At 39.4% G+C, this 22,374-nt stretch overlaps 1 protein-coding gene across 1 annotated transcript; it reads left to right on the top strand.

Moving 5' to 3' along the window:
* The first annotated feature begins 357 nt into the window (after positions 1 to 357).
* LOC118212458 (cardiomyopathy-associated protein 5-like) lies at positions 358 to 13,710 on the top strand. Its single transcript, XM_035390338.1, has 13 exons — positions 358 to 705; positions 1,902 to 4,608; positions 6,369 to 6,464; positions 6,573 to 6,806; positions 7,429 to 7,451; positions 8,362 to 8,465; positions 8,756 to 8,890; positions 9,624 to 9,770; positions 10,140 to 10,287; positions 10,772 to 10,905; positions 11,135 to 11,246; positions 11,376 to 11,552; positions 11,958 to 13,710. The coding sequence occupies exons 1-13, from the start codon at positions 563 to 565 to the stop codon at positions 12,208 to 12,210; spliced, it is 4,413 nt and encodes a 1,470-aa protein (XP_035246229.1). The 5' UTR covers positions 358 to 562; the 3' UTR covers positions 12,211 to 13,710.
* Positions 13,711 to 22,374: the final 8,664 nt, after the last annotated feature.

The raw sequence follows: 22,374 nt of genomic DNA, 5'->3' as shown, positions 1-22,374 counted from the left end.
AGCTGTAAGATGCAGTTACACATGTGTAAAGTAGACTGAGAGACAGCTTGAGGTTAAATATAAATAGTAGATGTAAAATAGTTCGTCATATGTCCTAAGATGCTCTGTGTCTGCTGAGTCTTGTGTTCGTATACCCAGTTTCACCACTCCGCATACCATTCGTATGCGAAGGTTTGGCTGGTGTCAGTGTCTAGTATATTTAGCACTGGCAAGGTAAACTGAAAATAAAGCGCAAATACCCAGTATTCTTGTTACACTGATACAACCACGCACAAGTTAACGTCCACAACCTGGGTCGAAAATTAAATACGGCCGGTATTTCCCTGAAAGTCTTCGGTAGAATGTTTATTGGTGGATGAAATGCGAATTTATCGAAGAGGGAAATCACTACAACAGGCTACCAGCATAGTTGGTGAAACACCGGTGGCAAATACTCCGTCGATGCGGTAAAACGGGGACGCACTGCTTTCTATTTCAAGACCACGCTGAGTCAGGTAGTTTTTGTGACTTGGAATAACTCAAACCAACGCTCTGGCGGATAGGGACGGTTTTGAAAAATCGGATGATACAAACCACAACAATGGATTGCTCACCAGACCACTGTGACAGAATTGATCCTGACATGTCAATAACTGTGCAACAGGACGAATCGATTGGTGCAGGGGTTGTCGACGATGACGACGAAATTGAAGGGCTTCGCAACAGGTAGCTTGCTGTGTCACAAACGTCACGGTTCAGCCTAAACTTTAGCCTGTATTTCACGAACACTGTAAATCAGTCGAGTGCTCAGTGCACTAATTTCAGTGTCTTTTGAAAGTCGTAATCTATTTGGAATTGGAATCCATTGGAATGACCTAAATAAAAGTGAAGTAAATAAAAATTATTTATTTATTTATTTATTTATTTATTTATTTATTTGTTTATTAATTTGTTTTATTTTATTTTATTTTACTTAGTGGGGTACAAAAATGTATTGGCCAGCTTCCAAAAATATAAGGCGCCAATTAATGACACTTTCCCTGCTCATAAGCTACAGTGATTTGCTGGTATTTTGTGATTTCACTTATGGAGTCAAAATACAATATTTTCTAATAATTCCAAGTTCATGAGCACCAAATAGGCAAAATGTCCCACAATAAGCTTTTTTTTAAAATAAGCTCTATAAAACCGGAAGGTAGGCTTACTGTATATATTGCTTGCTTTTTGTATAAGATGACTGAAGCTGTCAGGGGGGGAAATACAGGAAGTAATGTTTCATGTGTGACATTCACTTTTGAGTTACATGTTAAAACATTCAGGTAATTTTATAGCATTATAACGGATTTTGACGATGTAATTTAATTCTAATTATCAGCCAGTTCCCTTGCATTTAGCATATTGATACTAGCCCTTTTTAATTTTTAAAATTACTCTTTTTCATTTAGACAATTTTTAAAAACTATACATGTACACGCTGGTTACTCTCCTCTGTAAGTCCCTATGGAGAACAGAAATGTAAAAGTTTTGGCAATACTTTTATAAACAGCAACTTGTTCCCATTGTATCCAGTAAATGAAAAAAAAAAAGTTAACCCAGGATTTTAATGTCACATGTCTCATATTATGGGACATCTCAGTATCCTAAAATGACACATATAGCGATGAACTATTTCAATTTTTATAATAACAACCAATTTTATCATAGATAAACAACTGAATTTGAATATGTTTTAAATAGATCCTAGTTCATTAGGTGCCACATGGCCATTTGGCACTTGTGCAAATATAGTGACTTCTATTCTTGAATAGAATATCTGCGTCTTATTTCTATGCCAGTGACAGATATGTAATGGACATACAGTGTATCATGATATATATAACCACGTCTTCTTATTGCATTTATTAGTTTGTTTTTCTTTATAGTTTGAAGGAAATGGTGCAGGATCAAGCCGTAAAACCAAAGCTACAGTGCGTCATGATGGACCCCTCCTTCTCCATGGTTACTGTCCAGAGCGAGGACAGCAAGATTGTGTGGGAAACGGCCTCCAGCAGATGCTCCTCTCCCTGGGCCTCTGATGCCAGCACTACCTCAGAGGCCTACAGCATTCAGGGTTCTGGGACTGCAGGCAAAATTATCTTCATCATGGACGAGGACAAAATAATCAGGAGAAAGAAAAAGACCAGGGGTAAGCGGGGTGAGAAGTTTAAAAGGCTCTCTCCCAGACCCGTAACTCCAGAGCAACTGAAAGGTGCCGACGAAAGGCTGGCAATGGCAGAGGTTTCTGTGCCTAATGTAAGTCCTCAAGGTACAGCTGAAAGCGAAGAACCAATGCGGCAGGAAGAACACAAGGAGAAAGACTTATTCAATATAGTCTCTGAGGGCTCAGAGATACTAAACATCATAGTTCCCTCAAGGCTCCCAACTGTGGACGAAGAGGAAAGTAGTGAAATGGCAGAGAACCTGTCTTATTTGGGGCAAACCGAAATGGTAAAATCATATCCAGTTAGTGAAGAAACAGAGACAGAGGCAGACAGTCATGAGCTGAATGTGTTGGCTGAGGCTAAGGGTGGAGAAGAAGAGCAGAGCTCTACGGACAAAGAACCTCTGGAACAAGATGCATCACACTGTCCTTCAGTCAGCAAACTAGTGACAAGCGATGGAACCGGTGGCACAGATTATTTTGAGAAGTTCACATTGCTGGATGAGACCACTCCACCCGACCTGCCTCTTGAAAAGACGGAGATCAAGCTTTCAAATGCTAATGAGGGAGCAGAGGCAACAGAAAATCAAGAGCCGTCGGCCTCTAAAAACCCAGAGGCTCTCAGCCTCTCTGGTGATATTGCGGGCGCTCATTTAGATGACATTTTTTATGGTGGTGGCTGTCGTGATGAACCAGACTGTTCAGCTGCTAATCAAAATCTTGCAGAAGGAGAAGAGGAACATGGCACAAAGGAGGAAGAAGTGCCAAAATCTCCTCTCAAGGAGAGTGGTTCAGCTTTGTTCGGTAGTGAAGAGATGATACTTACTCCAATTTTCCTCTCGCCTGGGCCTCCAAAAATTATTGATCCATCCCTCCTAGAGGAGCCAAGAGCAATGTCGTTCCTTTACACCGATCTGTATGAGGAAGCAATGGGGGACAGGAAGAGGGGTGAGGAGTGCTCAGACGTAGAGAGCACAGTCTCTGAGAGATCCTTGTGCAAACGGCTATCCGATGCAGATGATGCAAGTGGATATTTAGAAAAATTTATTTTAAAAGATGAAACTCCACTGGTTAAGGATGAACCCACAAAAGAAGGCAATGAAGAGGGAAAATTAAAAATGTGGCCAGAAAGCACATTGGAACTAATGGGTTTCCTAACTGGCGTGAAAGAAGAGGCTATGGAAGAAAATACAAAGCCAGATGAAGTAACTGAGAACTTTTTTGTTGCGCCATATGAAGAAAATGATGAAACAGTGACATCAGAGAACACAAGATTAGAGGATGAATTGTTTCAGCCCCCTGCTGAGGTTCAAGAAAGTAAACACATTCAACAGGAAGCGGTGACCTGCCATGAAAAATCCAAAGATAAACCTGAAGAAATGGTAGTGGAACAGACAGACAGCCCAGAAAATGAAACAAGCGCTGAGTATAAGGAATCAAAATCTCTCGTGGAGAAAATGACTGAAAACAAGGAGAACAAGGAAGAAGATCTGTCTAAATATGTACCCTCCTCAACTGCAGTTGATACAGGGCCCCATGGGGCAGAAATGTGTATACAAAAGGCCCCGATGCTCGATAAAGTAGCAAAAACGGACATTTCCCAAGCAGTATCTGAAGACACTTCTGAGTCACAGCTACCTCATGCTGCCTCTGTTGGTGCTACAGATTTATTTATCAAAGGAAAGGAGAAAATCCCTCAGAGGGAAGAGTCCAGTCCACATCAAGGTCTTGACAACAGCAAAGGGACAGGCATTCTGAAAAACACACATGAAGATATAATCTGTGTGGACAACAAGGAGGTACAATGTGCTCTGGAATCTACTGCCACCCATAGACCGGTTGCGGATTGTGATAAGGTCTCAAAAACGGTTAAGCAAAAAGGGGAAATGCTAAGCTTATCACCTTTGCTCCCAGTAATAACAGTTCAAGAAGAAAACGAGGAGAAAGTAGAGAAAGATTCAGCTGAAAAAGAGAAAGTTCCATCTTCACCCCTAGAGGATCTGCCAGAGTGCTGTAATGAGGCATTTATCACTGAGCCACCTGAGATGTATCGAGATCAGGATGACGGAAATGTAGAGGCCACAGCTTATGAGATGATAAACCAGCTAGAAGTCTGTGGGCCCCTAGAAACAGAGACAGAGGAAGTAAAGGAAAACAAAACAGGGGAACAGTCTGAACATGGCTTTGACTCTGTGGAAGAGCCAACCAGAGATTCATCATCCAAGGAGGCAGTTGAGGTAGACAATGAATGTGCTGAGGTTATGGATGAGACACCCTTGGAGGAAGATAAACAAGAAAATGATTCCAAAATGTCAAGATTTAGATTCTGCGTGGTGTGCCGATGCATAATTTCATCTTTAAATACACCTTTTGGTGAACATAAAGGCCATGATGTGTCAACACTGGATAAGGCATATGATGACATAAAGGTAAGTGTGTTCTATGAAATGGTTTAGACCGTTTCCACATCTGTTAATATTACATATTACATCCTAGGTTACTTGAAGTGCATAAACTCAAATGCAAATCCTATCCCAGTGTGCATTGGATGAGAGGCATGAATACACCCTGGATAGGTTATCAGTCTATCACACGCATACCTATGGGCAATTTAAAGTCCCCAGTTAGCCTATCTGCATGTTTTTGGACTGTGGGAGGAAACCTAGATGGACACAGGGAGAACATGTAATCTCCACACAGAAAGGATTTGAACCCAGGACCTTTTGCTGTGAGGCGACAGTGCTACCCACTGCACCACCATGCCACCCAAGTTGATTATATGATATCTATAGAAGTTGTATAGTGTACCGAACTATTTTTTTTTTCACAAATATTTATTGTGGGTTGACAAAAAATGATGAAAAATTTGATTTATTGGAGAACTTAGTTCCTTTCAACACATACTGTGAGTCTTTCAACACATACAAAGGTCTGTCATAGATCCGACTACTCTGCTTTCTCATAACACCTTTCTTTGTGTCTTAGTCATTTTATTTATCTCAGCTGATTAAATCATATAAAATAAATGCACATTCTCAGTCTACAGGGAATCCCATTTTATACAGCCACCAAAGACCTGTGTCCCAACACCAGTATCTATCCAAACATATTGCCCTTGTGTAATCCAGTCATTTAGGCATTCAAAATAGAGAGTATACCAAGCAATGCATCATGAAGTTAAGCTTAAGTGTTCCAGCACTGGGTCTGGCTCACTACAGAGGGAAAAATAGCTGGTGTTGCTGCTCCAAAAGATTTAAAAATAACCAGTCTTACCTTCCAATGCACGATAAGAGACTCACAGTAGCCTAGAAGATGTGCTGCTCATACCTTCATTCACTTTAATGAATGGTTTTTACTTGACTGTTTACACACTTGTCTGAAGAGTGTCACTGTGTCACTATTGAATGTACTGAGCATTCTGGCCCAGGTGTCTTGTGAGTTTTCTTTTTTCATCTGTGCAGACCAAAACATCTTACTGATTATTAATGGTACAGTATGTTCCATACATCTCTTCAGACTATACCTGGGCTAACTATCACCACTCTATAGGGCACCCTAGGATCACTCTTATCAATTATATCCTGCCACTATGTTCCTGTAGTACTTTCATGTTACACATGTACCTCCTGTACCACTTTCATATCACATGCATCTCCATCCAGCACTTACATTGCACTTGTATCTTTATCTTGATGTTGTAGCTTGTTGTCATGCCTCCTAGTTTGACTTAACATTACTCTCTGACCTAGCCTATGCTTACTGTGTGAACTGGACTTAATGTGTTCATGGCTATGAATAATTGTTACATAATGAGTATTGTACCTTATTAGACCTATGTTTTTATAGTTGTTCCAATGACATTTGGTATGCACTTACTGTACGCCACTTTGGATGAAAGCATCTGTAAAATAAATGTTATGTAAAATGTAATGTAATATACATGTTCAAACTTCAATGGATGTTTTTTTGCAAATAAGTATACAGTTAAATGCAAAACTATTGGGACAGTGATGTCAAATTAGTTGTTTGATTAAAACAGAGGGAAAAAAACAACGAATTTGACAGAACTGTGCAAATACTTTTGCATTTAACTGTACATGAACTTTCTTAGCAACCTTATCAACCTTAAGTTATTTACTTATGAAAGTTAAAAACAATTATGCAGTTACATATGGTCTTGTGCTTTCAGGGAAAACTGAATCAGTGGATATCAGTTTTACAAGGAAGGTCCGAAAAGATTGAGGACTTGGTGTCTGAGTTGGAGCACGCATACAATTCAATAGAGGTACAGTAAGAAGTCCAAGTGTCCTGGCTAGTTGAGTTAAACATCTTTTGCCACGGTGACAGTATGCGATCATTTCTATTTCCCTCTCCGGTCCCCTGCCGCTTGTAGGACAACTGTAAAACCAACGCACAGTCGCTGGATGAGCAGAATGAGGAGATGGTGAAGGCAGTGGTGGAGCAGTACAATGAGATGTTTCGCAGCATGGCGGAGAAGAAGAGGCTCAGGCTGGAGCGGCTCGGAATCCAGATCGGAACGTTCCAGGAACGCATCGAGTCTGCCAAGGAAGCTCTGGAAAGGGAGGCCAAGGAGGTGGAGAAGCCCGACCCGCTCTCCCTCGTATCTGTGAGTCAGGAGCAACTGGTTTTTTTTTTAATAGCGTCAGCTGAACATGGAGTCCTCAGATTTATGAGTCTGCCCACAATAGCAGACACTGTCTATAAAACAGTGGCGTAACAGTCTTAAGAAATACTCATTGTCCTACATTACATGCATATGGAAATAACTTTTTAAGGGTCTCTAGCACCTGTTGCTTGCCTTATTTAGCCTTTCTCTAGGGCACAGTGTCTTAGTCTCCAATAACGGGCCAGGTGGACTAATAAATGTGGGCGTATATCAAACTGAACACACTGGTCAAGTGCTAGTTTTGTGTGAGCAACTATTTATACAGTAGTTTCATGTCAGACTACTAAAGGATCTTATCTAAGTTTCATGGAATAATGAAACTTGATGCACCATTGATGTACTAAGTATTTCACATTCATTTTCACTTCTCCATTTTAAATGTAGACAGAGCTAATTAGATAATACAACTGATCCGTGTATTGTAACCAAGCCTATGTATTGCATCAGCATTGTAGTGCATGGGTAACTAAGAGTGTTCTGATTTCTTTTTAGCTCATTAATCATTATTTCTATATCGAAAAAATCCTTAATTCAATCTTTCCCCTCTCTTTCCTTCCCCAAGTCTTCCAAAGACATTAACAAAAGGTAACTGAAAGCATTTGCTTTATCCTCCTATGTGATCATAATAACTATAACAGCATGAGGCAAACAGCACTTGTTGAAAGCAGAATATCTTTGTGATGTGCTTTTTTAATGAACTGGATGCACATAAATATATAACTATGTCCTATTTTGTTTGCTTGAATTTATTTAATCCAAATAATGTGTTCAAAGATACCTTGAGTACAAATAAGTTTTTATGTAGTATGTGCATGTAGTGATTAAGTAGCACTGAGAGGCCAACTACAGTGAATGCTGGACATGCACTCTCTTTGCTACCTTGTGATAAAGGTTACGGTTAGAGTCAATATTTCATCCCTGCATAATTGAAAATCATAGAACTATGTGCAGCTACTCTGTAAGTTGATGTCCGAACAGGGAGCTTGAGAATGTCTATTAACTATTTTTTTTTTCTGTGGCAGCAGTATATTCACAAATATTTAAAATATTTACTAACCCGTTTGCATGTAATATATATGGTGATATGCATATCTCAGCTAGTATTCTGACAGAATTATTATATTCATGATGATTCTATATTGTTGTGGTGAACTGGTTTACCTCCAAATGGAATGAGCATTCAAGCGAGGACTACAATTTCAGTGCAGTAGGCCTATACATGATAATAATTTTGTTACTGTTTATTCAGTTATGTTTTTTCCATGTATGTAATTGCTCCTCAAATGTGTTTTGCAAACTAAGCTTCGAATTTGAAGAACTTGAAGAGCGTTTTGATACAATGGAATCTTCTTATATTGCTTCTTATTTCACTGAAAAGAGTTGAGTATTCTTATTGCCACCTCTAATTGAGAACATTGAGGTGTGCTTTATCACAGAGTGTGAGCACTATACTGTATGGGCAAGCGGTGTTGACATAGCTCTGTGTGTTTAACAGCCTGAGCAGAGCCCTGGAGTCCACTTTGTCTCTAGAGCCGGTGCTTGAGAACTACAGCAGAGGCCCTGAGGGCAGAGGACAGAAGGTTTTGAAAGACATCCTGGGTAAATTACTTTATGTTTCAGCTCTTCTATGCTAGTCTTTTAGCATACCAAAGTAGAGATCTTTTCAAAGTTGAACATTATCTTATCAATGATAGTTTAGCAAACTTTGCTTTTGTTGTAGAGTAATTAAAAAAAAAATTCAGCTGAAACAAACTAAAATATTAAATTTAATAAGTGACTTCAATTAATTGCAGCTGTGATTGGGTCATATGCTTGAGCGTGCAGTTTGCATGGGTATCCTTATTTGAACACACATGCTTCCTAAAGAGTGATCCTGTGTTTTTCTGCAGTTCCACGAGAGCCATACCTGCTGGTACAGGAGTCCAACTCAGCCACCTGTACCTCCATCACCGTTTTCTGGAGGGTCAGCGAGGAGGATGTCATCGACTGCTTCCAGGTCAACTACGTAGAAGAATCACACGAAGGTGCATATGCACAATGAGAAGTGCCACATACAAGTTGTACAAAGATCATTGCTCAATGATCATTTTATTCCATGCCTTATTTTGCTCTAACTTAGATCCTAATGTCCTGCTTATCTGGACTTAGGATTTAGGCTACCACCATTAGTTTGATATGTGATGCATATATGTATGACGAATGGATTATAAGATTATAAGGAAAAACTCTTATGGCTAAAACACGTATATTATTAGCAAATGTGTAACGGCGATGTGAAATTCATTCCAGGGTTTACTATCTGATAATTGTAATATATTTTCCACTTATTTTACTTGCTATCCTGTCAAGCTTCTTCCGGATCTGCTCTTGCATGTTATTTTCTGACGTTACCCAGAGCTAATTTCACCACCTCCCTTCGTGAGAATGTTAACTAATGGTGCATTTGGGCGGTCATCGTCAGCTTGTCATTGAGTTCTCCTTTAACAGGGATTTGTTGTGATCTGAGGGAAAATGTGTGAACCAAAGGCTATTGAAATAGAGATACATTTTTTTGAGTGAAATGTCCAGAATCAGATGTAAAATGATTTCAGCACTTCATCCAGATTTAATATTTCATAATTCTCTCCTCTAAAATATAGGAATATTAAGATTCCTTAAAGTCTCTGCAGTTATATTTAATGCAGTTGTCCTCCTGACCTGCTTTTGGGTTGTTTGCTTGTCATAATTTCTTTTGGATTGTGCTGGATTTAATCCCAGCTGTGTCAGAGGTGTGCAAAGTGACAGTGAAGGAGAGCTACTGCACTCTGGAGGAGCTGGCCCCAGACAAGTGCTACAGGGTGTGGGTGATGGCACTGAACTATGGCGGCTGCAGTTTGCCCAGTGAGAAACTGCCCTTCAGGACTGGTCAGTGATGCTTAATTTCTACTTAATTTTCATCTAATTTAATTTTCTTCATTTTTCTTTTATGCGGTGTCTTGTCTACTAACTGCACCATACTGTAGATTTCTTCCTGCTTTGAGACAAACAATGAAGAAATAACAGAAAATGCTTAGTTTTCTGAGGCAAGTTAATGTCTGATATGTGAACCTCCATTTTATTTCCCTGTGCTTTTTATAGATCCAGTCTGAAGCTAGCTTCATACATACATACATAAATAAAACTGTGTCAGACTGTGTTAATAAAGCGTAAAAAATGAAGTTAGAGTAAACAGGGAGAAAATGGGACACTTTTTGGGAGTCGTGGGGGTAACTGGACTGTGGTGTTGGGCTCCAGCTCCCTCTGTCCCAGAGATCCTTCCGGAGCAGTGTACGGTGTGCTGGGACACGGCCATCATCCGCTGGAGCAGCTCCTGCCCGGCTGCAGCAGAGAGCTTCACCCTGGAGTACTGCCGACAGAACACCTGCGAGGGAGAGGGTCTCCGGTGGGTCAGTGCCTGCTGCCCCCTTGGGGTGTCCTTGCTAAAAATGTCCCTCGTTTCAATTTTCTTGGCATTTCGCCTTCCATGGAAACCGAAATTGGTAAGGGCACTCCCCAGGAGGGGCGCCCCCATAGGGGTGACATAGCTCAGGAGGTACGAGCATTTGTCTGGCAGTCGGAGGGCTGCTGATTTGATCCCCTGCCCTGGGCGTGTCGAAGTGTCCCTGACCTAACCCCTAATTGCTCCCAACGAGCTGATTGGTACCTTGCATGGCAGCCTTTCACCATCGGTGTGTGAGTGTGTGTGTGAATGAGAGGCATCAATTGCAAAGCGCTTTGGATAAAAGTGCTATATAAATGCAGTCCATCTACCATTAACGTTTACCATACCAGGCTGACAGTTGGTGGCAGTAGCGATCTGCAACAGTGGCCTGTGCTCCTTTCTGTAGCATGTTTCATTTTATTCAAAATTGCGTCCCTTTGCTTAGATCCATATCTGGCATAAGGAACAATGAACAGAGCGTTCTCCTGCAGCCAAATGAGAACTATCTGTTCCACATCAGAGCAGTGAACTTTGCTGGAGCCAGTGAGCGAAGTGAGGCCGCTTTGATCTCTACCTCAGGTGAGCGTCTGCCCTCTGGCATGAGGACCGCTTATGCAGTCTGTGTCAATGCAGCTCTTTCATTTAGCATGCCAGCCATTTTTTCCTTTAGTCGTTCCCATTCGGGTCTAAGATTGTGCACTTCTCAGGCTTTTAGATAACATAATCTAACATAGTCTAACATAATAGTGCACTACAGTGGAGTGGGTTTTGTTGCCATCAGCAATGTTTGGCCTCCCTCCATTCCCAGGCACCAGATTCCATTTGCTAAAGGACACAGCCAGTCCAGAGCTGGTGCTGTGCAAGGACAACATGGTGCGCTACCCGGAGGAGGCTTTCAACAGAAGCACCACACCCAATGTGTAAGGAGCAGAAAACCATGACTTCATAACACTGGATTTATGTATTATCTCATTAGACCTCTTCTGTAGAAGAGTTGCTGAATTCCAGAGAGTAGTGACAGGTATGTGACAGCTTGGGTCCTCTCCTAGGTGTCAGGAAATTCTGGGAGAGCTGCTCCCTCCTCGAGGAATACACTACTGGGAGACGACGGTGGAGGGCGGCGAGGGCTATAGGATCGGTGTGGCCTATCACACCACCCCACGGAAAGGCCAGCTGGGAGAGAACAGCACTTCCTGGTGCATTCACTGCGTTCCCATGTCAACCAGGTAGCTCCACTGCGCCACTGCTATGGGGAGCTGCATGCTTCCTTCTGTCCTGCTAGCTTGGAGTCAGTCCTCATTGATAATGTCTAAAGTGTATTTGCTCAAATATATGAATCCAGTCACGATACACTTCAGTATGTAAAAGGCAGGGCTTTATTTCTTTTCCTGACAATTATCTTTATAGGTATAAAGTCAATAGAGCAAATGGAAGAAGATAAAGGACATCACAGTACATACTGTAGTCATTTGTCACTACTGCACAGCTTTTGGTTTAGGTGGATAAGCCGTTTATCCTGGTATTTAACCTTGCACTCACAAAATCACTCCTCATTAAGATGCGAAGTAACTTATTCTATTAATATATTTTTACACAACTGATTTCCTTCCCTTTTTCCTTTTGTGATCCAGTCAGCGGTACGAGCTGCTCCATAACAGCACACAGATGTCCATAATCATGGCGGAGGTGCCCGCCAGGATCGGCACTCTCCTGGACTACCTTCACGGGTGTCTGTCCTTCTTCAATGCCCGGAGTGGGCAACTCTTGGGGTCCTGCTACCACAGGTTCAGTGAGCCCTGCCATCCTGTGCTGGTGCTGGAGAGACCGGGCACCTTGGCACTGCACCCAGTGACGGAGGTGCCCGACTTTGCCAAGTGCTGCTGAATCTGCCCCCCCCCCCCCCCCTCACACTGTTCCAAATGGGTGTTTCTCCAGGAACAGGGGTGTGGTTCTATGTTTTCACATCAGATGAGAGAGTCTGCGAGTCTATGTCCCTGGGCTCATGAAGGCGTGCAGGGTTCATGTTTTTGTTATTCTTATCATGTGCTGTTTGAGCTGACGTGCCTGCACCCTGCTTTTCTGAGCATGGACTTGCGTTATGAGTGAGGTGTGGTTATATCACAGTCACTGTACATGCCATGCTCATTTCCATGACCTGAATACAGTTGAATGTGTAACATTTTTAACCACTGTTTTTCTTTATGAAGTGTACATGTTCTGAGAGGGGTTTGTAAATAAAAACAATGCAATTATGTATGTAATGGAAAAAACTAGAATATCTTTAGGATTTTTAAGATGTATTTTTTCAGTGTTAGGCAAAATTGTTTAGGTGTTTACACAAAAGCTGTTTTTTCATTGCGGAATTGGTTTGATTTCAACTTATTTACAAGTTAATTGCCATTGTAATGCAGATAATGATGTAACTATGAAAGCTGAGAACTGACCTCGGGACATCACACTGGCCTGTTTAGTGGCAAGAGATGAGATGATATTGATACCTGGCACAGTGTGAGTGTAATGCAAGCCGTTTATCAGACTTTTGACTCTGAGGTGTTGAAACTTCCTGGTGATGAAAGCTTGGGATAAGCGAGTGCCAGTGTTTTATTTTGGCACGCTGGAATGAAATGTGCAAGTATATCCCCATGATGCTGAGCATACAGTCACTTTAAGGGGTTCAGTGCCCCTGCCTCAGTTGAATACTTTCAGTACAACTGAAATGGAGTGAAAGTTAACAGGGAAAGCAGTTTTAGCTCATTTTTATTTCAAGTTTAAACTACTAACGCATTTTATATTTTAAGTAATGCAAAGAGCCTTTCAGTTAAAGTGAACACTAGCTGGGGAGGTTGACTTACCTACCTTACCTGGGAAAGTTGACATACATCATTGGTAGGTTTATTCTGTGTGTACTTGCGTGTACTTACATATTAAATATTGTAAAATGCATTTAATTTTTATTTATTTATTGGACTTAAAAAAAAAATATATTTCAGAAAGATACTTTCTTATGTTCCAGAACGCACACATATACACACAAGGGGAAGTGGGGAAATTGCTAATGGTATTTTAAGTGTAGTATCTTTTCAAGTTCTGGGTTATAGATTGTTTTATATGGTGCTCAGGTTTTGTTTTTGTTTGTTGTGGTGTAATGTAATGTACAGAACCTGAGAGTGTTACACATTTAGTTACACCATTTTTGTGCAAAGATATCTGAGGTTATAGATATGCATCAAATGATATTAATCATGATATTTTAAGGAAAATAGATAAAAGAAATATCATTTTGGGCCTACATTGGTCACTTATATATTTACAAGCTGATTGGATTACTGTCTAAGACTTTAATTGTTCCCCAAACAAAACATTAAAGCATGTGTTATAAAACAAATAAATTAAGTACCAAAGTTTCTATATTTAATTTCTACATACTCAATTTGACTACAATAATTTGTACTCAAACCTGTACCTCTGTTACCCCTTTAATTTAGTCAAAAAATACAAATAGTATTATCAATTCATAGATTATTGTTTTTATTGTTTGTTCATTTTGTACCTTATTGGATGTTAAACAAAAAGATCCCAAAGCTAAAAATTTACCTGGCAAAATAAATAATTTATGCACCTACAGACTTAGACCACTAGATGCCACTCTATAATAGTGCACATTTCATTCAGTCTGCCAAATAAAGTGGGAGAATTAGCAAAAAACAACTACCCATTTTGAAACCTAGTGTTTGGCTCAATCAATTAGAGACAGCAGTGACCTTGAAAACATCAGAACAAGCAGATTAACAGCCTGTGTGTCCAATTGAAGACTTTCAGTAGCAATGATAGGGTGTTACTAATCTTCACAATTAAATATGTGATTAACAATACTGAGAATAAATGTTAAAGTTCTAGAACCATGGAGTATAACAAATACATTTAATATATATTTATCCTGTACTATCTACAGAGAAAAAGTAACTACCATGTCAGTTAACATCAGTGGTCTTCAACACAGAACAGACCAATCTAGAGCAAATTTTACCTTTCAGTCAGAAGCCACAGCTCACTTACAAACAATATCCACTGTCAAACTATTAAATAATGTTTCTCTCTATCATAACCTGTGACCTGCATGTCTTATAGAGGTAATCACTGCTCGAATCTGAATCAAGTATAATCAGCATCTTCAGCAAATTGACATTTTCACACACAAGTGTCTCTGTCGTATCAGAAGAAACTCCCAAACAAATAACACAGCTTGAAAAATATATCATGTCATACAGTCTCAGTACAAATCCCAGATGTATTGGGATATGTATTGAGATTATATGACCCAATTTACTGGGTCATATTAAGAAATGTTCTCTTTTTCAGTTCTTATAGTAGTCCAGCAGATGTCTGACCTTTGACCCAATGTAACAACATATTTATGGCTATGGCATTCTCTCAGAGTCATCACTCCACTGGATTAAGGAGAATTAATTGACAGACAGGTAAAATTGAATTGCAGCTTTAAATCACTTTAAATCATTTTTTTTAATGTTCTGGATGAAATGATTTTTGTGAAGGGACCACATACCAAGTACAAACCAAGTAAACGGAACCTTAAAGTATTGAAGCAACTGCTTATTTACTTTATACATCGAACCAAACTCTGTCATTCAATTTCAGTTTCCCACAGAACAATCCTAGGCCTTTTAACAGGATCTCAGCCTGTAGGTCTGAATGAGCTTTTCTGTCATCCTCAAATGTGCATCCTTGCATCTCCTTTTGGTCTCAGGACCCCCTTAACCCTTCTTTACACCTCTGCAATTAAGGTTTCCCCAGTTAGAACGAGTCACCATTGTTTAATGCATGTCTTCTCTTCTCCACAGCTTGTCACCACTCACATAACACTTTCTTTATGGAAACACTTTGAGGAGAAATATAAACGGGAAGAGACACGTGTGAAGGAAGAGCTCAGTGATTGATTTTAAGTTCTTCTCCCCATTTAACTGACTGAAAGTCTCAACTTCGGAAGCCTCTTTACGACCGAAGTAAACAACCCCATTTGTCCCAGGGCCTGGAACTCATCTAATGAGCTTTTTGTCCATCAGTGCAGTCTTTGATGCTGAAAATCCCCGCTGTGACAACATTACTTATTCAAATACAAGGAGCTGACTGCAGGCACACATGGTTTTCATTGCTGAATACGTTGGCCACTTCTAAGATCACTACTTTTATGCAACCTCCAATAAAGGGCGAAGAAAAATTCAACTGTGTTGTTTCAAAAGGGTTGCATATTCTCATCATTTTCTGAGGTTGATTCTAATTAGGTGGGTTTTAGAAAATTTGATTTAACAGCAGGTATGATGAAAGCATGACTTGGTTAGAAAATTCTAGATTGAATAGATGGCTACAGAACGATACAAAAGACACCAGGTAAGATTTTAAGACCCAGCTAGATTGTCCTTATATTGTGTCCACAGTGCTTGTGTCCAATTACATGCACCATTTCAGGCAATCAAATTGGCTACACTCAGACAATTCATCATGTGTTTTTTTTTACAGTGCTGGCATTGAATATTTGTTGTTAATTTTATATATTATATTTTCTACTTGTATATATATATACATATATATAAATCAAAGGGGCCCACTTGGAACAAAAGGGGCAGGTGCTTGAGCAAAAGGTGCAAAAACTATAGCAAAATGAATGGCTAAATTCTGAGAGTACACCTTTCCCTTTCTTAATCACAATCGTCCTTTTATCTTAGGAGCTCCTGCTAATATACTGTAGACTGGTGGTCCTTATGAAAGTTTTTTTTAGAGAAGATGAATAATGGGAATTGTGATCTCATATTGCTTTTTGTTGAATTCATGGTATAACGTGTGCATGTGCAGCATTTTTATGATTGGAAAAATTGTAGATTGAAAATGTATATAATTAACTAATTACATTACATTAAATTACATTATCTTACTGGTATTTGGCATATACTCTGATCCACAGCAACAGAGATGGTGACACACACAGCTCTGTTTACAACTGCTTCTTTTTTATTTTGTTTTTCTCTCTTGCTTTTTTAATTAAATAAGAACACAATAAGTGTTCTTGCCAGAGTATCATCTTTCTACATTAAAATATGAGCAAATACCGTATATGTTTGACTGGGGAAGCTGTAATGAATTCTCAATATGTCTCTCATAGACTCTACCAAAATAGGAGTCATCTCCTTGCATGTTCCCTTAGACCAGCCAGATTGAGCAAGAGAGTGAATCACAAACAAACAAAGCACAAACCTGGTGAGCTCATACCAATAAATCAACTACTTGGCATTGTAAGATGAAACAAGGCCAAAATGAAGGCCACTGTAATTGATGGTAGGCATTATGAAGCTGGTTTAGTGAGTTAGGGTGCTGGTTTAGGGGGGTTAAACCACAGTACACTAGACACATGAAAAGGAGGCACAAACAATGCTGCAATCCTTGTTAATAGAATTTTTAATTCAAGTTTTTGTCTTCAGTTGTTTTCTGAGAATTTACTGTTATCAAAGAATGCCGTAATGTTAATATTATTTTAAAATATCTATTTGTTTTCTGACCAAAGCTGTGCCTCTTTGCTCTAAAAGTCAATGCTTAATATTACTTCATTTACTTACTTAATAATATTTTATGCAATAATAGAATAATAACCTCTTTACCCCAAACACAATAAATTATTACTTAAGACTTAAACTCTAAAGACAAATATTCTACTGGCTATTACTGATCCCAAAATATTTTAATCATTGTTTCCCTGCTGCCTTTCCATTTGAGAGTTAGGACACACTGGGTTAGAAAAATGCAGATATGTGTAATAGTAAGGGCTGATGTAATCTGTTACGTTTCCTGTGTTGTGCTTTACAAATGGAGGTCTGCTTCCCTGTAAAAAATATTATTCCCTTCCTGCTATGCAGACAGGGCAGGAAATGGAGGTTTCAGTTTCAAACAGTTTCAAGTCACCCTGAGGAATGCATTTAAACAGGCATATCATCTGCAACTTAACATTCTGCATGGTTACTGGATTACCTTCATGTTCATTTTTCCATATGTTTACAGACTGTATGTGAAGAGGAACAATGGACATGCCGTACAGTCTCACTGACCACCTCTCGCACAGGGTCTGAGAAGTGTGTTGATGAGAAGCAGGAAAAACATACAAGGTAATTTTTGTCCATATGCGGTTCCTGATTTACCAGCTGTTCTAAATGTACAGACTTTTATTGACTAAGAGGAGTATGTGTGTTCATCAGAAAACAAAGCTTTGTGTACTTTCAATTTATCCAGTGAAATGGTATGTTTAGCCACTTACTGACTCAACAGCACAGAAAGTTCCAAACACCTATTTAGGGTGAAATGCATCACCCACCTCCGTAAACTTCTTTTATAGCCCTCACACTAACATTAATAAATGGATTTCCCCTTAGAGTAACACTCTGCAGCCGGTTTAATGCAGAACAGCCCGACTTATAAGAAAGCAAGCCCTTTCTGCAAGCTTTTTTTTTTTTCCCATCGTCCCAAACACGTGCAAACACTGTCAGATGTGTATTGTATGACTGACTGGCTAATGGCTTCCATGTGTAATCTCCACAACATGTTCCCTGTGTCTCCGGCAGAGGCAGCAGTGATTTTGGTCAGGAAGTGGTTCCTACCCTCTGAGCTGTGCTTTTGAGGCAAAGTAAAAGAACAGAGGCCATGTCTGACTCTTAATGACAGACAGCCAATGTTGTCTGATTATTTATTCATGTTTGTGCACCTCCATGTATGAGGATCATTCTAGATGTGCAATGTACTCACTGCTTTTGTTGCACATTGGCATGCTTGTGTGCCAATACCATAAATGCAGTGAGCCCTTTTTTTCTCAATTACAGCAAAACCGCATGGTAACTTTTGAAGAAATTTTGCACAGTGGTAGATCCTTGAGGACAATAACTGGGCAGCAAATTTCACTCCAAATGACCACATGGTGGCGCTATAGTGGACAATTAAATGCAAAACTTTCTGAAAAATTATTACTCTTGCCCCGTTTTTCCTAGAAACATGAAACCAATGCCAATCGGTATGTAAAAAAAAAAAAATAGAACCCATAATGTCTGCCGTAGTGATTTTGGTACAAACTGGCCACTTGATGGCACTATAACTGTCATTTGAATATCCAGTATTCAAACAATCATAACTCTACCCCCTTTGAGGTAGAGACTTATATATGCCTTCCATGAAGTCTGAACTCAATTCAAACCCTTAGGAGTCATAATGTCCACCATTTTGAGTTTTCAACAAGTTTTGAAAAGCCTTTAAACAACATGTCCCCCTAGACAGTTTGACTTGTCTGTATGAAACTTTCACCATTTTGTTCATTGCAAAGTCGTCTAAAAAAGAAATGCATAGAAAGCTGATACTCTTAAAAACATGACCACAGTAAGCCAATAAAAATTGTGGTGTGGCTTAACACAAAATGCTAATAACTCCCTAGCAGTTTGACCTAAATTTATGAAGCCTGAAAACTATATTGGCACTCCCATCAAGAGCGCCAACCTAAAGTACTGGCCCAATTGAAACACATGGTGTCGCTATAGAGCAGAGTATTTTTAAAACAATTTATTAAGAAATGTACAAAATATCACTGTTATCTTTTAGAGATAAAACATATGCTATAATGATGAACTTCCTCATCCTGGAATATATATCTGTAGGCCTACCTTATTTGTTGCCGCCATCTTAAATTGCCATCATTTTGGAAATTCCACTGGCCATTTTCCTCTGTCCCCAGTTTTGCCCTAACCTTATAGGTGAGACATACGAAACTTGGTCCAGTGGTATAGGGTACCTCCATTTGGCCACTGTGTAATTTAGAAACAGATTGGCAATTTGCTAGGTGGCATATAAATTGCTGTGTGCTTGGACTCTGAGTATCGCTGTTTGCAACTATGTTTTTTTTCTTGATTTGGCTCAGTACTCCACAATTTTAGATGTGTAAACAATTCACATGAATTGTACATTCCCAGCTTTTTAAAAAGCCTTCAACAGGATATGATGTAAACACGCTTGGGAACATTAAAAAATAAGGTGCGTGGCTACATTCTGGATTGGCTGCGGGGGCTTAGTGGTGGAACAGTGCGTGCCGCTCTGTTGCAATAGGCGTGAGAATGCCAGAGCCTGCACCAGGAGCTGTGTAGAGTATTCGGTGTGGAAGGGGCAGATTCTTCGGAAGCTGTACAGAAAGAATCTCCATGCCTCTGACTCATTGCCGCTGTATGGAGGGACAAGGAGAGCTGGTCATCTCAGGTTACTCCTATGCTCAGAGAGAGTTTACTGCAGCATCCATGTTTAAGGAGAGATTGCAGCTTACCCACCCCTTCCATTAGTGTGACACCTATTTCCCTGAGACTCTGCTAAGAGATTACTAAGATTGTCTATAATGCTTATTGTGGAAGTAAGAAAACTCAAATACGTCTACTTGGAAATTTGGACAAACACGCCAGGAACTCATTCAATGACTAAATGATGAGACAAACTGGGAAGGAGTCATTTTACATGCATCAACATATTATGGTTTTTTTTTCCCCATGGCTGTTTAAATCACATCATTGTTTTGTGTCTGGGGCTTGACCTGCGTTTTTATGGGGGTCAGACACAAGCAGTGGCAAGTAAAGGGTACACACATGCACTGATGTGCATTGAAAATGCCTGAGAAAATGAAGTTAAAGTTTATTTCAAGAGTATTCTTGAGAATAAACTGGAATAGAGGTCTGGAAAAAATTAACATTCACAGTACTAAATATCAGAGGAAAGCAACTTGATGTATGTAGGGATAGGCATGGGGTGTGAGTTCTTTCCCAGAACAATGTATTACTGTACACTGAACACAATACAGGGAAGTGGTACAGGGATCTCTCTACTATTCCAATATGTGAAAACATTTCCAATGTGGTAGGCTATTGTTTTGTAAAGGCATGCGGTACAGATGAATTTAGTCACGTGATGACATTAAACCAAACCAGACTGTGTGCTGCACAGGACATTAACAATAACAGCTGGGAGCAGCTGTTTAACTGCTGCACTATTCAGTAAAATCTGGCTTTCCGAAGGCATCCAGCATGACAGAGACATCAGTTGGTCCTCAGAACGACTTCAGACATCTTTGACAAGCTTTTTGAAATCTTCACAAAGAGATGAATGAAGCCTTCTTCACAAAAATATTCAGTTAGATAATCAGTTAGAATGGTGTGTCATATTTAATGTGTCCGGTTATCTACGTATATGATTTTGGCCGATGTGGTGTGAATCAATGAGCGATCCACACAATTCAATTTATTTGAACTGTTGGTTGTAAATTCAGTGGTTCATTTGTAGTAAAAGTCTGTTTTGCATGAGAGTAGGGACTAGAAACACTGCATGTGTGTTAAATTACATGCACGTCAAGACAATAGAATTAGAATGATGTTCATGATTCTCCCTCTCAAGTTTAGTTCCCCCTGTAAGGTAACCAACCAGTGACAGGAGAAATCCAAAGCCATGCCGTAACCTGGTTTGAATCAGAAACATTGGTAAAAATGTATTAAAAAATTTCTGGTAATATTCTGTGTAAATATGCTGCTATGTTTTCTTCTGAAAAAGAAATTATCTTGATTTTAAACAGTGCCTTAATCTTTCCTTTCTACAGTTTCATAGTTGAGGAGTGCATACACCATTTCATGAGTGAACAGAAAACCAACTCTCGCCAATTACAACGTCTACTCCAAAACACAGACCAAAATCCTCTTAATCCTTTCCAGATGCACAATGAACTTTCTAAATTTCACTGGTCTGACCTATATGGGGGTGAATTAGGTGCTAGATGATGATATTCATTCTTCTGGTATAATGACTAAGAGAAGTCATTGGTGAATAATATGGTGAAGTGAAATGAAAATACATTTTGTCACATTTCTTGGAATTTAAAAGCAGCATTTTTGGTCATTTGGCATTTTCTTGATATCCGGAGTTTTGGAATGGTTCTTGTTTTTCTTCTTTTGGTAGACATTTATGCTATTATAAATAATTAGTCTTTATCTGGTATAATTTCTCAGATGGTTATGGCCATTTTTATTTCAGCTGCTTCAATATGCAGCCTATACACATGCTATAAGTGAGATAGAAGTCTGGGGCAACTGTGGTTGAAAAATAATTATGAGTGCATGTCATTATAATTGCTTAATTTTAATGTAACCTGTTCTGAGTTCCTTTCTGTGGTGTATATCACAATATTTTATGGATATTGTGAGATATTTGGTAAAAGGAGAGATGGCAAGCATTTGGAAGACCATTTGAGAAGGGAAAGAAACAGAGAGTAGCAGAATAGTTCTTTGAAACTACCAATGCAAATGTGTTTTCTGAACCAAATTCTGAGTGTCCAGGGTACTTGTATATTAAATATGTGTGAAATGGAGGTCGTGCACATGTGAAGTTTCGACTGAAGATGGAATTGTTGACAGAACCTGATAGAAATATATATATATATATATAAAATAAAATATATCTATAATATGGTATCCTGTTGAGTGTTGTGATTTAAGGCAAAATACATGTGCTCTATGAATAATAACACAGCCAAGGAAACAGATCTGTTTGGGTGGCATTCAAACCGCTTTTCATTGAGAATGGCATTAATTTGCATTTTGTCATTTTCTGGAGATTTGCATCTCCTATGTCATGGACAGCTGCAAGCAACTTTGACTCTGAGACAATTAGGAGTTTAAGGATTAAATGACAGAAAAGTTGCTTTCAGTCATGTAACAGGGATAGCGATGGAAATAGGCAAAGATGGCACCAGTTAACTGATAGTTAGTGGGTAGACACTGTTGGCTCCTTACTGTGGTAATGTAGCACTGGACAGGAAAGCATATCCTGTATTTAAAAGAGTATGCAGGACTTTTAATCAACACACCACATGGTACTTACTGTTTTAAGCTGGCTTTATAGAACACACATGCACCTGGAAGTTCAGCTACGTTAGTATTTTTTGTTCTTCACGCCAAGTCATGTGAGGTTTTGCTTTTAAAA

This window comes from Anguilla anguilla, chromosome 14, assembly GCF_013347855.1.
Source record: "Anguilla anguilla isolate fAngAng1 chromosome 14, fAngAng1.pri, whole genome shotgun sequence".
NCBI classification, from domain to species: Eukaryota; Metazoa; Chordata; class Actinopteri; order Anguilliformes; family Anguillidae; genus Anguilla; species Anguilla anguilla.
The sequence above is the reverse complement of the archived record's forward strand: the minus strand, read 5'-3'. Positions and strand labels throughout refer to the sequence as shown.

Coding starts and splice junctions, on each gene's coding strand:
- LOC118212458 (XM_035390338.1), top strand. CDS start 563: ATGATACAAACCACAACAATGGATTGCTCACCAGACCACTGTGACAGA. Junction 8,466..8,755: donor GGTTTTGAAAGACATCCTGG/GTAAATTACTTT, acceptor GTTTTTCTGCAG/TTCCACGAGAGCCATACCTG. Junction 10,906..11,134: donor CGCTTTGATCTCTACCTCAG/GTGAGCGTCTGC, acceptor CTCCATTCCCAG/GCACCAGATTCCATTTGCTA.